This window comes from Balaenoptera borealis, assembly GCF_965194805.1.
Source record: "Balaenoptera borealis genome assembly, chromosome: 6".
NCBI lineage: Eukaryota > Metazoa > Chordata > Mammalia > Artiodactyla > Balaenopteridae > Balaenoptera > Balaenoptera borealis.
The window spans coordinates 45163233-45181077 of NC_138863.1; the positions used below are offsets into that span (position 1 = coordinate 45163233).

General features: G+C 39.9%; 1 protein-coding gene across 1 annotated transcript in view; it reads right to left on the minus strand.

Moving 5' to 3' along the window:
• WDR75 (WD repeat domain 75) overlaps positions 1-16777 on the minus strand; it is a 48999-nt gene extending 32222 nt beyond the window's left edge. Inside the window, exons 1-5 of the mRNA XM_082397344.1 lie at positions 16622-16777; positions 11011-11140; positions 5245-5310; positions 4255-4342; positions 25-149 (exon numbers count right to left, since the gene is read on the minus strand). Coding sequence (XP_082253470.1) covers positions 25-149; positions 4255-4342; positions 5245-5310; positions 11011-11140; positions 16622-16707 — 495 coding nt within the window. The 5' untranslated portion in view covers positions 16708-16777. The remainder of the gene's footprint in view (positions 1-24; positions 150-4254; positions 4343-5244; positions 5311-11010; positions 11141-16621) is intronic.
• Positions 16778-17845: the final 1068 nt, after the last annotated feature.

Below are 17845 nucleotides of genomic sequence, written 5' to 3' on the forward strand. Positions count from 1 at the left end.
CAAAACCAACAAAGCAAATTTTACCTCATTTCCAAAGGCAATGCACTTGGGTGACTGGTTTATATAATCCAAAACAAAGGAGAGCTCCTTAGCTTCTATTTCCTGACTTGATGATTTTGGTAGTTTCACTGAAACCAGCTGAAATACATCTAGCCAAAGGCAGCTATATTAATATAAAGCTTCTCTAGAGAAAGTGAAGATGTGCATTTGCTCATATAAAACTGTTAATTAGTACTCCAAAGTTAATTTGATGCTAAGATCATAATTCTAGGCTGTCTGAACAAGTTGTACTCTTCATTTGAATATACAAGTTTTAACTGGAAGGCTAATTCCACAACTCATACACACACACACACGCACACACACACACACACGCTTCATATATGTAGAAATAGAAAACAATTTGTTTTACTGGTGCATACTGCTTTCCAAAGTACTGAGACGAAAAAAAACAAAAAAACAAACCCAAAGTACTGAGATGAGCTTTAAGATGGAGATGGAATATGATACATTGGTGAACTGAGCAGCCAAAAGCAACAAACCATCTGAGAGCTTTCAGAAATGCTATGGGCTTGCCACACATTCATAGAATAAATCTCCTTTTCTGTAGAATTGGCATGCTCTTCTCTTTGCATTCCATTTAAAAAATTTCTCCTTAAGGGGAAATAGCTATATTTCACTATGCTATTTCCTTATCCTCCTAGACTTTATAATACACTGTAATACACTGATCTACCATTTTTTGTTTTCCAGCCTGATTACACGCTCTGAACTCAATTCTTCTAGCCTTTTCAGTCATCTCAAACTTTACATGCCTAAATCCTGAACTCTTATTTTCCTTTCTGAACTTAGTCTTCCCCCACATTGCCCACTGGAGGAAATGGCACCACCATTTACCTAGTTGCTCAGACTTAATCCTTGAGTCACCTTTGACTTCTCTCTCATGCCCCACACCAAACCAGCAGCAAACCCTGCTGGCTCTATCTTCAAAACACATCCAAGATTCAATAAATTCTAACCACCTCTGCCGCTACCACCTAGCCTAAAGCCATGATCCTGCTTCATATCCTAAGTGTTAGGAATAGTGATCTCTTAACAGCTCTTCCTACGTCCACCCTTGGTCCCCTTCAGTCTCTTCTCAACACAGAAGCCAGTGTTCTATTACTGCTAAGTCAGATCATGTCCCTCTTTTGCTCAGAAACCTTCAATGGCTTTTTGTCTATTCAGAGTAGAAGTCAGAGTCCTTCTAATCGCGTACAATGCTCTACATTATCCATTCTACTTAGGCTCACTCCAAGCCATCCTCCCTGCTATTCCTCAAACATGGCAGGAATGCTCTAGAATATGCTTCTCCAACACAGCTGCACAGCGTATTCTTCTTTCTCCCAGGACCTCGCCTGATCACTTATTTAATATGTATTCTTCCAGTGTTGCCTATTCCCATTCCCTGCTTTATTTTTCTCTAGAACACCTGTCATCTTATTGTATTATATGACTGATCTAGTAAGCTTAATGTCTGTTTAGTTCTCTGCAACCAGAACAGTATTTGGTACATGGTAAATGTTTAATTAGCTGGTGAATAAATTAATTACAGAGTCAAGAAATGACACCATATAAGATAACGTGTAAATAAAAGGTTCATTTGTTTTTAAACTAGAGAAGCATATTTCAATATGATTTATACAAATTTCTATCAGAGACTCTGGTTTTGGACTGTGGAACAAAGACGAAACAAATAAAGAAGTATATGTTAATATATATTTTGAGATGCCAGTCACAGGGAATCTTTTTCAAGCCTTTTTCACATTTTTATATAGTAACTAGATTTTCACAGGCTGAGTGCCCACGATGTGCCAAGTACTCAAGAGTAACACTAGATTCCACCATGAACAGAATTCAGATGACATTACAGCATTGGAAGTTTCCAGTTAGCTCCAAAAGGCTAATGACTTTAGATCTGAGTGAGACTTACTTTAGATCTACAGTTTTCTATACTGGCTTGCGCATTAGACTCGACTGGGGGAATACTTAAATAGACAGGCCCCACCACAGAGAATCTTACATTTTAAGTTCCTTGGAGTGACTGTAATGTGTAGTCAGTGTTAAGAATCACTTGTCTTACTGATATGGATAAAAACTTTCATTACTGCTATTGGCAACTACCCCTCCAACTGAGGAATCATGCAGTGAGTATGGGGAGTGGCTACCAAACTAGAGTGATGAGCAGAACCACCTGGGGAGACACAAAAAAATGCAGATTCCTAGACCAAATCTCAGACCTAGTGAATCAATTGTCAGGGAGTTTAGAAACATGAATTTTTAGTAAGCATTTAGACAGACATTAAGAATTCACAGGGCTTCCCTGGTGGTGCAGCGGTTAAGAATCCGCCTGCTAATGCAGGGGATGTGGGTTTGAGCCCTGGTCCAGGAAGATCCCACATGCTGCAGAGCAACTAAGCCCATGCACCACAACTACTGAGCCTGCATTCTAGAGCCCTCAAGCCACAACTACTGAGCCCATGTGCCACAACTACTGAAGCCTACGTGCCTAGAGCCCATGCTCCACAACAAGACAAGCCACTGCAACGAGAAGCCCGCGCACTGCAACGAAGAGTAGCCCCCGCTCGCTGCAACTAGAGAAAAGCCGCACGCAGAAACAAAGACCCAACGCAGGGGCTTCCCTCGTGGCGCAGTGGTTAAGAATCCGCCTGCCAATGCAGGGGACACGGGTTCGAGCCCTGGTCCGGAGAGACCCCACATGCTGCGAAGCAACTAAGCCCATGCGCCACAACTACTGAGCCTGTGCTCTAGAGCCCGTGAGCCACAACTACTGAGCCTGCATGCCACAACTACTGACGCCTGTGCGCCTAGAGCCCATGCTCCACAACAAGAGAAGCCACCACAATGAGAAGCCTGCGCACCACAACAAAGAGTAGCCCCAGCTCGCCGCAACCAGAGAAAGCCTGCGCTCAGCAACAAAAAGACCCAACACAGCCAAACATTAAAAAAAAAAAAAAAAAGACCCAATGCAGCCAAAAAGAAATAAATTTACAAAAAATAAAAAACTCCCTTAAAAAAAAAAAAAAAAAAAAAAAGAATTCACATTTTCATATACAGAACAGAACCTAAATATTCAAAAGTGCTACTTTAAAATAGTCATCTGGTAAGGCAACTTAATTATTTTAAGAAATACACTGCCATTTCCAAAACATTTTTTGGCATGTCCCTTAGAGATGGTTTATGGGCCACATCAGAAAACTAAACTTACAGCTTTTATTCTTTCATGTCACATTTTTGATAGATAAAAATATTACTCATTAACAGAGTTGGCGCCAAACGACTTTTAGCTAAAAAAGATTTAGCTTCACAGTTTTGACTATTCTCAACTTAAAACTCCATGATATAACAATCCGTAAATTTGTTTTAACAAAACAAAAAAACAACAAAACTCCCTGAATCCCAAACAAACAAAAAAACCACTACCAGAACAACAAAACAAAACAAAAACCAAGCCAATGCCCGCCCCCGCTCCCCCCCGAAGGATTCACTTAGCTAATGAGCTGTGAGCCAATTTAGCTGACTGCCCAGTAACCACTTTAAAGCTGGTCTGTACTCTGAATTCTGAATACAACTTTATTTTAAGGAGGACAACACGGGGGGACTGGCATTCTTGAAGTCCGAGATTAGAAAAATTCTTCGGATATATCCTTCATGTCAATGTTAAATGTATTAAATTTACTGCTAAAGGACAATTATTTGTAACCACTGAAGATATTCTAGAAATCCTTAAATGCTCTGAAACATGGCAGTTTCAATGGAATAATGTTCCAATGATAATGAAAATATAATAATAATTTAGCCACACTATTAGTTCCTAATCACCTGTTTTCTATACCATTTCCTCCAGATTCAAGATCAACAAATGGGTGTTCAGTGATGGGTAAAGTAATAATGATGCTTAAGAATGACAGATTTAAGGTCAGGAGGAAGACACATATAGCTCAAAACAGCTTTAAAATTGGAGTTATGCTGTCCACTATCACAGCCATTTATTAAGTAATCATTCCCGCATCAATATTTCAGAAATAATACAAAGCCTCCCCCAAATGAATGTAACAGTGATGAAACCAATTTAAAAGCCAGCTCCAAAAACTTAACTTCAGACTAAAACCAAAATGTTAAATTTGAGACACTGTAAAACGTAGAGAGCCACTCAATGCTACATATGTATAAAAAAAATTAATTATACTATACCTGGTTTTTCTTTATTTATTATAACAAAGACAGAATCCTCACAGGCAAGAGCAAAGAGGGCATGAAGTTTACATCCAACTATGAAAGTCTGAAAGATAAAAAGCACCATATTGTTCATTCTGTGCACCCCCCATAAGTTCCATAACAGGCAGGGATTTTTTTTTAATCCATTTTGCTCACTGCTATATTGCCAACATCAGAAGAAAACCCGGCCTATGGAGACACTCAATACATATTTGTTGAATAACCTTTTAAGTTAATACATATATAGATCTACCAGTTTCTTATCAATGGTTTTACAGTATTCTCCTGAATGACTATCAAATTTTAACTGACCTCAAGATTATATTCAATTTTTTTTTTTCTACCATGAACAATGTTTTAAGAACTACATATACCTGCCATTATTTCAACAAGAGATTCCTAAAGGTGAAATTGCTGGAGCAAAAGGTATTTATTCATTTTCAGTTTCATTCTCATTGACTGTGTACAAAAGTGTCTATTTCTCTATACTTTATCACTGTATTTTTTTCAATCTGCAATTTGGATAAAGTGACAGGGAAAAATGCTGTGTTATCTATTAATTTACATTTAATTATTAACAAGGTTAAGCATCTTTTCATGTTTATTGGCTACTTGTTATTTCTTTTCTGTGTATTACATATTCTTAATTTATACCAATTTTTTTCCCATTGGGTCATTAGTTTTTCCTTATCGGTTTTTGGTTAACTTTTTGTGTATTAGGGATAACAGCTCTCATAAATATTTTCTTTCAGTTTCATTGCTCATTTTTTGGTTAAAAAAGTTTAAAATGTTATATAGTCAAATTTATCATTTCTTTTATAGTGAGTGAATTTCATGATTTGTTTATTTAGGAAGGCTATCTAAAAGATTGGGCCTTATGGAAGTATTCAATAAATAATATGTCTGTCATTAAATTATGTTGCCATTCTTCTTCACATAATGAAAATGGAAGCTCAATCCACGTACCTTTATCAAAATGCCATCTATATAGTCCCACAGTTTAACTGTGCCATCAAAGGAACATGAATACAGCTAGAAGGGTAAAAATAGTACAAAACTGATTAAAAAAAAGAACTACATTAAGATATCAAGTAACTTAACTGCTGATACAGAAGGCATTGCCTGTTCATTAATTCATTATCAGCTTTAAAGAGGTGAAATCATTTATTTATATTGTTTTTGCAAAATAAAAAATCTTATCACAGCTCTTTGTAGAAAGCAGACCTATCAATTTCAACTTTTAATTAAAATAAAGAAAAAAGTCAACCCTCTGTCTTCAAGAGGGAGATGGTAAGGTACTGAGTTATGAAAAGCACTTGAGAGCTTGTTGCTATTTTCCCAGAGCCCAGTCCTTTATCAGCAGAACTGCTTTTATCTTACATTGGTATCAAAGGAGTGTCTCTCAAATGATCTGAGAATGTCCTTTTTTTAAAAAAAAGTTTCCAACCCATCACGGACCAATATTTTTGTAAACTACAACTTAAGTTATTATGTACTTGGATGCTGTGGCAATGTCAAAGTGCCCTAAAGTTTTAGACACTCAATTTCTATACTTATCTCATTGCAGACCTGTAACCAACGGTTTGTGGCACTGGTCTGTGGGCCATACTTTGGTACCACCAGAATGCCTCTGTAGCATGTTTTTATTTTTGTCCCAGCAGACTGAGTTTTACTAAGGTCACACTGGATTTTTTCGTTGCTGTTAGTGTGAAAACACTTTACTTAAAATTTTGAGTTTTTTGAAAGAAAGATGGTAGAGTAGGAGGACGTGGAATTCACCTCCCACCACGAACACATCAAAAATACATCTACATGTGGAACAGTTCTCACTGAAAACTAATTGGAAACTGTCAGAAAGAATCCTATACAACCAAGGCTGTAAGAAAGATCCACATGGAATGAGGTAGGCAGGGAAAAGAAGCAATCAGGTCGGGACCTGTTCCACTGGGAAGGAACACAGAGGACAAAGGAGATTACATGGGCAGAGATCTGCCCTGCGGAGTGAGTGAGCGGTTTGAGTCACATACTGGGTGCTCCAGTCCTAGGGTCTGACACAGGGAAGGCAAGTTCCCTTGGCTGAAGTGCCGCTGGGACTAACAGTAGGGCAGTGGGAAGCCTGGATTCCACTCAAGAGGAGAGCACACATGTGGGCTTGCTCCTGAGGAAGAGGGTAGATTGAAGACTGCCTTAGTGGCTGCCTGGTTTCCTGTGACCGCTCCAGTACACGCTCCAGCCCTGCTTACTTCATGACGCAGCTCCACATTGGAGAGAGGCCTGCCGTGACTGGGGAGAGAGCTTGGCTGTGGAACACAGAAGCAACCTAGCACCTCCATCTCTAGCCCCACCTCTAACCAAGGTGACAGCTGCCAGCACACCCCGAGGAAAGATGTGACTTGTAGTTCATGTCAAAGCCAGCTCTCTTACCAAAGGCACTGAGCACATGCAGACTGCATAGGGATGCTCCCACATAAGGATACCCCTTCAAGACCGGGATAAGTAACCAGTTCACGTAAATTCATAGAGACAGAGAAAGTTAAGCAAAATGAGAAGACAGAGGAACTGGTCTCAAAAGAAAACCCCTGAAAAAATTAATGAAACAGAAATATACAATCTACCAGATAAAGAATTCAAATCGTTAGTAATAAGAACGTTAACTGAATTAGGGAAAAGAATAGATGAGCACAGTGAGAATTTAAACAAGGAACTAGAGGAAACAGAACCACAAAAACACCCACTCAGAACTGAAGAATACAGTAACTGAAATGAAAAACATACTAGAAGGAATTACAGCAGACTAAGTGATACAGAATGCACAAGTAATCTGGAAGAGAGAATAATGGAAATCACCCAAACAGAAGAACAAAAAGAGAAAAGAAAGAAGGAAAGAAGGAAGGAAGGAAAGAAAGAAAAAGAAAGTAAGAACAGCTCAAAGATCTCTGGGATAACATCAAGAATACCAACATTCACAATATAGGGCACATTATAGAGGTCCCAGAAGGAGGAGAGAGAGAGAATGGGGTCTAAAATGTATTTGATGAAATTATGGCTGAAAATGTCCCAATCCTGAAGAAGGAAACAGATATCCAGGTACAGGAAGCACAGAGGGTCCCAAACAAGATGAACCCAAACAGAAAACCCTAAAGTCTCCACTGAAACACGATTAGAACTAAAAAGTGAATTCAGTAAAGTTGCAGGATACAAGATTAATATACAGAAATCTGTTGCTTTTCTATACACTAATAATGAACTACCAGAAACAGAAGAAAAAACAATCCCATTTAAAATCACATCAAAAAGAATAAAATACCTACAAATAAACTTAACCAAGGAAGTGTAAGAGCTATACTCTGAAAACTATAAAACACTGAGAAGAAAACCGAAGATGATACAATGAAATGGAAAGATATCCCACGTTCCTGGATTGGAAGAATTAATATTGTTAAAATGTCCAAACTACTCAAAGCAATCTACAGATTTAATGCAATCCCTATCATGACATTTTCAACAGAACTGGGACAAATAATCTCAAAATTTGTATGGAACCACAAAAGACCCCAAATTATTAAAGCAATCTTAAGAAAAAAGAACAAAGCTGGAGGTATCATGCGCCCTTGCTTCAGACTATACTACAAAGCTATAGTAATCAAAACAGGATTATACTGGCACAAAAACACAACACAGATCAGTGGAACAGAATAGAAAGCCTAGAAATAAATCCACATACTTATGGCCAATTAATATACAACAAAGGAGGCAAGACAGTCTCTTCCATAAGTGGTGTTGGAAAAACTGGACAGCTACATATATAAGATTGAGATTAGAACATTTCCTCACACCATATACAAAAATAAACTCAAAATGGATTAAAGATATAAATGTCAGGGGCTTCCCTGGTGGCACAGTGGTTGAGAATCTGCCTGCCAATGCAGGGGACACGGGTTCGAGCCCTGGTCTGGGAAGATCCCACATGCTGCGGAGCAACTAGGCCCGTGAGCCACAATTACTGAGCCTGCGTGTCTGGAGCCTGTGCTCCGCAACAAGAGAGGCTGCGATGGTGAGAGGCCCGCACACCGTGATGAAGAGTGGCCCCCACCTGCCGCAACTAGAGAAAGCCCTCACACAGAAACGAAGACCCAACACAGCCATAAAAAAAAAAAAAAAAGATATAACAGTCAGACTGAAAACCATAAAACTCCTAGAAGAGATGATAGGCAGAACACCCTTTGACATCAATTGTAGCAATACATATTTTTTGATCTGTCTCCTAAGGCAAAAGAAATAAAAGCAAAAATAAACATACGGGACCTAATTAAACTTAAAAGCTGTTGTACAGCTAGGAAACCATAGACAAAACAGAAAGATAACATATTGAATGGAAGAAAATATTTGCAAACGGTATGACTGATAAGGGATTAATTTCTAAAATACATAAACAACCCATACAACTCGACATCAGAAAGATAAACAACCTAAAGAAAAAAAAAAGATAAACAACTTGATTAAAAAATAGGCAGGAGATCTGAACATTTTTCCAAAGAAGATATACAGACGGCTAACAGGCACATGAAAAGATGCTCAACATCGCTATTAGAGAAATGTAAATCAAAATCACAATTAGGTATCACCTCACACCTGTCAGAAGAGTTATCATCAAAAAGTCTACAAATGACAAATGTTGGTGAGGATGTGGCGAAAAGGGAACCCTTCTACACTGCTGGTGCACCCACTACTGGAAAACAGTATGGAGGTTCCTCAAAAAACTAAAAACAGAACTACAATGTGATCCAGCAATTCAACTCCTGTGTATATATCTGAAAAAATAAAAATAGTAATTTGAAAAGATACATGTACCTCAATGTTCACAGTAGCGTAATATTTACAACAGCCAAGACATGTAAGCAACCTAAGTGTCCACCAACAGATGAAGGGATAAAGAAGATGTGATGTGATATATATACTCAGCCATAAAAAAGAATAAAATTCTGTCATTTGCAACAATATGGATGGGCCTAGGAGTATTATGCTTAGTGAAATAAGACAAAAAAGAAAGACAAACAAATACTGCACGTTATAACTTATATGTGGAATCTAAAAAATAAAACAAATGAATATATATAACAAAACAGAAAGACACTCACAGATACCGAAAACAAACTAGTGGATACCAGTGGGGAGAGAAAAGGGGGAGAGGTAAGATAGGGGTACTGGATTAAGAGATACAAACTACTACGTATAAAACAGATAAGCAACACGAATATATTGTACAGTGCATGTAAATATAGCCATTATTTTGTAATAACTTTAAATGGAGTTTAATCTTCACTACTGAAGAATCACTATATGTACACCTGAAACAAATATAATATTGTGAATCAACTCTACTTCAATTAAAAAAAAAAGTGGCAATTTTAAGATTTCTTCCAGGGAGGACATGGAATCACAGAATTGAAATAAAAAATGATGGATAAGAAAATATTACCTATTCAAGCAAAAGAATTATATTAGATAGAAAATATACACCAGCATTACTATATATAACATGAATCATAAACACAGATCAGTAAAATATAACAAGGCAAACAGAATCACTGTAAGACAATGGTTATACACAAATACTGTGAGTTGAGAGTCCACAGAGTCTCTGGCACCCACCCCTTCACCTCAACCAAGCCTGTTGTTAAATTTGGTAATACAGACTTCATAAATTCCAATTTTAATTTTCTTTTCTGCTACAAAAAACATTCAAATGGTACACATAACCATAACCTCTTTTCTCAAGTCCTCAGAGGACAGCAAGGACAAAATGTGTGCTTGAACCCTGCAGAAAAGCTACTTAACTATGATTTTCCAGAGTAGCTCATTTAATTTTAGAAAGAAAAGATCAGTGTTAGTGTTACTTTATGCCCTACTTCTTTTATGACAACACAGTGAATGGCAATGCAAATCCATTCTTAAATCAAGCAGTAACTGTCAAGTTGGCTGAGACTAATCCAGAAAAGGGGAACTTGATCAAAAACTAGAGCAAGTATTTTTGAGATAACTCTCTAGCAGCTTTGCTGACACTTAAGAACAGAATTAAAATGACCATTTTATTGTTGATTTCTGAAAAGCAAGGGCTGTTTTGTGGGGAGAGTGGGAAGGTGCAGACTCCACTAGATCCCCAAGTTTGTCCTGAAATTAACTGGTTGATCCACTGAATAAAGAATCCCTTCTTCTTGTCTAGATACTGGCCCTAAGATTCGGTGACATCTGCATTAACACTAAAGAGCCTCGTCTCTAAAGAAATAGATCTACAACATCAATACCTCAAAGATGCATTCCAGAAACCAAAGAGTTCGGAGGTCAAATAAATTTGAGAAACACCCAAGACTATATACCCCTTCTGGATATTCACCACGCATATAAAGGACTTGAGAAGACCTATAATCAAGAAATTCATTTAACTGTGCCAAATCCTGAATTTCAGAAACTATACAAACAAGAACCCCTTCTTTCAAGTAACACCTATTAGCATCCTGTGAACAAATGGTTCACAGAATACACCATGAACAATGTAGTTCTAGGCTGTGACCCTATTTTAATAATTAAAAATAAGTGAAAACTATACTAAATCAGAAAATCAAAATAGATATTTCCATGATCATCACCTAGAAAGCTTCCCAGCCAAATTCAATTCAAATTTTTCTGGCAACAATAAAGCCAATATTAAAATATTTGACTGTAAATTAACACCTGTAGATGGTTCCTGGGGTTGAGCTGGATTCCAGTCACCAGATTTCTGTGCCCTTGCAATATATGTACACATTCTTCTGTAGCTGTGCTATAAACTTTAATAAAGTCTCCAGAGACACAGAAGACATACCTGGAAATAAGAGAGAAAAATAAGAATCACATACTGTATAGACAGCATAATCTTTTTATTGTCCATGAAAAACAAAACAAAACAAAAAACAAAGCTATAACATGCAACAGAGATATCTTTCAAAATAATAGTTTAAGACCTGTATTTCAAATTGTGCTGCTTAAGCCTATGGGGACATCTGAGGTCGTTTAGTTCACGAATTCTGGAAGTAGATTAATGATGCCAAAGTCATACCTCTGACCTGTTCCAGGGGCAGAGGCTGTATGGAATCATCCTGCAAAAACAGCCAACCTAACCAAGCTGCCTGCTCACTAATGGATGCAGACACTGTGCTACGCCTTCACTATCAGGTTTTATTCTGCGGTGGTTCTGCTAACAGCAGCGTCTTCCCCTGTCCTCCAACTCTCCATCATTCATTGCACAGACACCAGCTTACAAATACGTAGTCAAATATTCTCTCTAGTCAGTGAGGTCTCAGACTTTATGACCGTTCTTTTTCTTACTCCCAAAAAGCTGACTTCGCTTTTGTTTTTCTGGATTTGTGGCTTTCTTCCATATATCAGAGGCTACTAAATTATTAACTGTGGTTAACCTGGGGTAATATTTGTTAAACTTTTTTCATAATAGATATACCCATAAGACAAAGCTCAGAACTGCAAATCTTCTAGCATCAAATAAAAAACGTTTGCTCTGTGCCTATTACATCTGACAGCGTACGTGTCTAACATGGTGCTTTCTCATATATCATAGAAGGTACAAACCACAGAATTCTTAGGCTGGACCTCTTTGTGCTCCCAAAGTACCCAAGGCATGATTTGATCTGGGTACTTTCAAACTGTGTTGAAATTCCTCATTTATGTAAATATCCATCTCCCTTATCTGGCCATATGCTCCTATAGGGCAGAGGCCCTATTTATCTTTGATTTTCAATGTCCAATCCAGTTTGTCAAACAGAACATGCCTGATCTTCAAAGGTTTTATAAACTATTTAGATAAAATGAACCAGTAAAAAAATTATTACAAAATAATCAAAGGGTAAATCTTCTAATGCTGACTGGGGTTGCTACTATCCTATTTTATCATTTTTTAAGACACTTGATTTTCACATGTTCACCTCTCTAAAATCAGGATGCATCTTAAAAGTGCTGTAACCAGGGGCCATGGTTGTGTTCAACTGTTTGTAAGATCAACAAAGTACAAGCAACAAAGCAACCGAGGTATATGGATTCCCCTTTGGCTGGATCCTCCTCTCCATTCCCATGAGTACCGTAGTTCTTACCATCTCCTGTCTGGACCACTCTTAAGGGCTTCCTACAGTCTCCAGGTGTGGCCCTTTGATTCAACCTTTCGTACTCATACCAGACTAATTTTACAAACTTGACCATATTACTTCCTTAAATAAAGATAAAATTAAATTAAAATCCTTCAGTGTTTTCTTACTGCCTTCAGGATATGATCCAAATTCCTACGTTTGACTCCAGTCTGACTGGAAATACTTTTTCACTTGAACAGCAGGTTAAGTGGTTCAAAACTCCAACGACCTCCTCACTCTCCCCTGCTCTCCATTAGCATCAACAAGTCCTTTAGGCAGAGTTTCCTGGAGATGTTGGTGGGTGAGGGGGTACTGCTGTTTGCCAAGAAAACTCCCCCTAACGGATTCTGATATTCTTCCCCAGTGGAAAGTAATTTCCTCTCTCCTTGCTCCTCAGCAGGGAATAATGACTTCAACTGTTTGAATGCAAACCTCTAGAGAGAACACTCTCCACACTTGCACATTCTGCTATCTACTGAGAACGCTTTCTTTCCGACTACTTCTTTAACATTCAGCTCAGGGGTCTTTCCACTGGAAGCCTTCCCTCATCTTATTCCAGATCAGCACCAGTCCTAACGTGCTTCTGCAGGGTGCGGGGCTTAACTCTATCCCAGCACTTTCTGCACGGTGTTATGAGAGAACTTCCCCTCCTTGAGGGGAGGAACTGTGTGTTTACTTACTTCAAATAATAACAGAAACAGGGTGTGGTAGAAAAGGAGGCATTTTTAAGAAGTCAAACACAGATGGGTTCGAATGCCAGCTTTACTATGTACAAGGCTGAATGACGTTGAAGAATTTACCTAACCTTTCTAAACCTCGCTGTTCTCCAGTCGCAGGGTTATTATAAGGATTAAATGAAACAATGCAGCAAGTGCAAGCTTGGCATATACAGCAAACACTCAATAAATGGTTCTGTAAAATGAGGATAACAATACCTAAACCATGCAGACAGGGGTGCATGTAAAGCACCACCACAATGCCTGTCACACAGGACTCAAATCATCTTTGTTAATCAAGTGGTGAAGTAAGAAATTAGGGATGTTTTCAAGCAGGAATCAGGATTTAAATGAGGTTCTGAAGGATGCATGATTTAAGGGCTGGGAAAGAAAAAGAGCAACATAAAAAACAGTAGGGAAATAACAACACGGTACCTACGAGAGACAGGGAATGTACCTATGTAAGTAGCAAAGTGTGCATAATGGGCACTAGCAGGAAACACAACCCCATAAGCAGAGTTGAGCTAGATCAGGGAAGGCCCTGAAAGCCAGACATAAGAGCTATAGTTAAGGAAGGCAACAGAACCCTGTTACAGGGTTCTGAGCAAGACGAGGAATAAGAGTTACAGTAACGTAACAGCAGCAGTATCCAGAACGATCTGCAGGGAAAAATACTTAGTCAGGGACATCGATTCTGTGATAATTTAGAAATGTAAAAGGCAAGAATGACCCACTGTTTTAGTTTTCTATACCCTAGTAACCTACTGCTATGATACATAGCACCATATAACTGTGGGAGGCAACAGGGTGTGATGCAAACAGTGCCGGACTGGGAGTAATACTTGATAGGGGGATGCCAGGTCCTTTCATGTACACCTCACCTCCCTGCTTGCCTCTCATGATAACGCACTCAAGTAGGCAGAGCAGAGTTTTGTCCTAGTTCTAAGAGGACCTAGTGACCAAGAGAAAGCAGTTAAAATTCCACGATTCTGTTGTTTCATTTACTATTTCAGCTTTTTTGATAAACTCCTTGAGGTAAAATACAAAATTATTTTATTCCCCTTTGTATAAGTTAGCCAACCCCTGTGGCAGCTTTTAGATAATATTCAAGTCCTTGGTGAATTCATTATAACCCTGTTAATTTGCCAGAAAACTGGTTTAATTATTAGCTTCTATATATATGAAAAAAAATGTATCTCTAAATCTCGACCAAGTTCCTATCCTGAATTTCTGCCTAAACACCTGCTACACCCACCTGGCTGTTATAAAGGTACTTTAAACTCAACAGGCACATGTGAACCCTACATCTTCTCCTTGTTAATCCTAATTGCTAAATCACTCCAAAACTCTGTCTTTTCATCTTCATTATTATCTTAATTCTGGCCAAAATCATTTCTTGCTTGGATGCCTGCATTAGTCTTCTAATACCTGGTTTATAATGTTCTAGACTCTTCTCCCACCACTTCCCTTCAGCCTATGCTGCAAGTATACTGACCTTATGCACATGACACCCCTCCCCCGCCCCAATTTCAAGTTGCTCACTTTGCCTGGTTGCCCTCCCCCCCAGCATCACGGAAGGGGCAAACTCCTGTTAGTTTTGCAAGATCCTACCGCTGAAGGGAAACTTTCACTGTGTAACTCCTCCTTCTGTGCCATCACTGCACCTTGAATATGCTAGCCTAGCCACCTCTCGTCTCTCCATCACATACTGTATAGTTTTATAGAGTTCTCAGATTAATATTCTTGAGGAAACACAATCATGTTATCCCGCCTCCCCCCTCCCCACCAACACCTTATCTGCAGAATAAAAAAATACACTTTCTTTGGACCAAACAACCAAGAACTGACTCTATGTTCCCTTTAGAACCTCATCTCCCACTAGCTCTCTTCATATACCATTCCTACAAGCTAACTGTACCACAGTCCTCATGCTTATACTGTGCCCCCTATCTGGAATGCCTTCCATCCATATCCCCTAGTCAAAATACCATCCATCCATCTACGTCTAGCCTATACATCACTTCCTCATCAACCTTCTCCATCCTTCCAGTTTGAAGTACTCTGTTTCTTATGGGATCCCAAAGTGCCACTGTATGAAACATCTGTTACTGATTATCTCCTTTTCCTCACTACACTGAAAGCTCTTGAAGGTAGTAGGATCAATCCTGGTATTATCTTAGTTTTTGTCATCGCAGCTTGTTATAAATACACAGCTGATAAATACTTAAAAATGAATTGTAGGACTAATCAATTTTCACTAATCAAGTGAAATACAATGGATCCCAGTACAATGAATGAGATATACAAACAGTACACTGGAGGAAGAAACTGGATATTAAGTCCAAAGTGGCAGAACTTTGGCAATCTCTTGAAGCCTTAGTTTCTTCCTCTGATTCACAAGATGAGTATCGACAAAGCCCTCTTTATTGTAAAGACCAAGGATTTTTTTTTGCCTCTAAGGCAGTTTATGAAAGCTCCTTCAAGTCATGCATGCATTCAATAACTATCTGCCATACACCCATGAACAAGACATTGTGGGGCATACAAACTTTCATAAGATACGACTTCTACTTTTCTAAGCTAGAAAGGGTTTTTACTAAGTGTCTCTCTATCCCTGAGTGACTTGAAAACGTTTTTTTACATTGTGTCACTTCTAGATGATGTTGACAATAGAGCAATGATGGTGACAGCTGACGTATATTGAGCCATTAAGTGCTAGGCATTGTTTGACTTGCTTTATTTGTATTGTATTAAGGCATTTAATCCTCTCAACAACCCTACGAGATGGATTACTAAATATTATTCCCTTTTCATAGATGAGGCAACTGAGGCAGAGATTAAGAACCTTGCGAAGGGCACACAATGGATGAACTGGGTTTAGTTAAGCTTTCTAGCTACACTGAGCTCCTGAGGAAGGGGACCAGGGCTTACGCGTGTTTTTATCCCACACAGAATCTAATGTCAGTTTTTACGCAGAGCTCCAAAAAGGTGGCCAAAATGCCTTTTTAGGGAGTAGGGAAGTGTGGAGAAATCAGAATCTTTAATCATACAGTAATTCCAAGTCACGATTCGGTCCGAAAAGGGGATACTCCTCGTGGTTTTGCAAGAGCAGTGGCGTACAAATCCGTGCCCGGACCATTTTCCAGCCGCCCCAACGCCGAGCCGATTCTAGACACGTGGGTCCGCCCGGGGGCCCCTCAATCTACCTGCAGGTCCGGGGACGGGGGAAGCGCGCCCCAGCCTGAGGTGCTACGGAACTAAGGGGTTCTGAGTCCTCTTACAGCACACGGGCACCAGTTACCTCCCGCTAGCCCTGCGGTCTCCCGCACGCGCGTCCCCTCCCCGAGCCCAGAACCGCCTGCTGGTTTGTCCAGACGCGCCCGACAGTTCTTTCTCCCCAACCCCCAGGGACTCACGCCCCTCAGCTGGGCCGGCAATGCGTGGGCCTCTTACTTAGAATCCGCAGAGAACACCGCTCTCCTGAAGTTCAACTCGCTGCCGCCACAGCGAACCACGCGGAGCCTCTCCTCCTCCACCATCTTCGCGCAAGCGCAAGGACTCGCTGTCGCCGGCCCCGCCCCGAGCTTCCCCGACGGAAGCCGGTTGATAGGGCGTTTGCCCCTGCTCACAGACCCCCAACCTCGCAGGGCTCCTCTAGGCCTCAGTCTCCATGGTAGTTCTCAATGGTAAGACCCAGCGCCTGTGCGGCCATCTTTGGTTTGGGCATCGTCAAATTAGGACATGTGAAAAAAGGAAAAAGCGAAACACAGAATGCATTTATATTAGATCCCTCTAAACTTTTATTTAGAAAAGATAAATTTCTCTCCGGACTTGTTAATCTAACTTTAAAGTTTCTTACGCCGGAAGGGAAAGGTGGCCCGAAGTGTGTCAGATGACCGCCAGTCCTTTCCCATACCCCGCCAGGCTTCGCCTTTCTCTTAACTTTGATTCGGGAGCTGCGAGATGACGCCAGCGTTTTGCGCCAACAGCATTCCTGGTCGCGCAATTGAGTTCTTGGTTGGAAAGGTAGCGTTCTCTTTTTTGCACAGGTGTTAGCTCCTCTCGTTAGCCGTCACTTTGTTCTGTTCCTCTGAGCAGAGCATACGTTCCTACAGAATCTTCACAGCTCCAAGAGGCTTGCTTTTTCCTTTGGACACCCGGCTCTTACTCCGGGATTCTGGTTCCTATTTCTCTCCCTGGTTCATTGGACCTTCTTGGCCGGTCTGACATTGCACTCTACCCTGGCCAAGTTCCAGGGCCGCTGCTCCCTGGTTTGCTACTGTTTGTGCGTGTTGCCGTGGTTTTAGCTTCCGCAGTTAGTCGACCGAAGCCCTGAACTCTGAGAAAGTTTATGCCTCCATCTCCATTCCTTTTTATAAACTTACGTGTATCATTTTCGTGGCCCCAGTATATTAGAAGGTGCTTATCTTCCTTCCTCCCTTCCTTCCTTCCACCAATCCCCTCTGTGCTGGCTCTGTAACACTCTTAAGGGTAAAGAGCCAGTGACAGCTTAACTTTAACAAGAACAGGAGATCTGCCTTGATTGCGTAGAAAATTACCACATCCCTTCAGTGTTTCTGGAGGCAAATAATTATGGAGAGCCTTCTATATGTGAGACACAATGCAAGACAGACGTGACCGCTGCCTTGTTACCTTCTATGGGAGAGAGACAAAAAT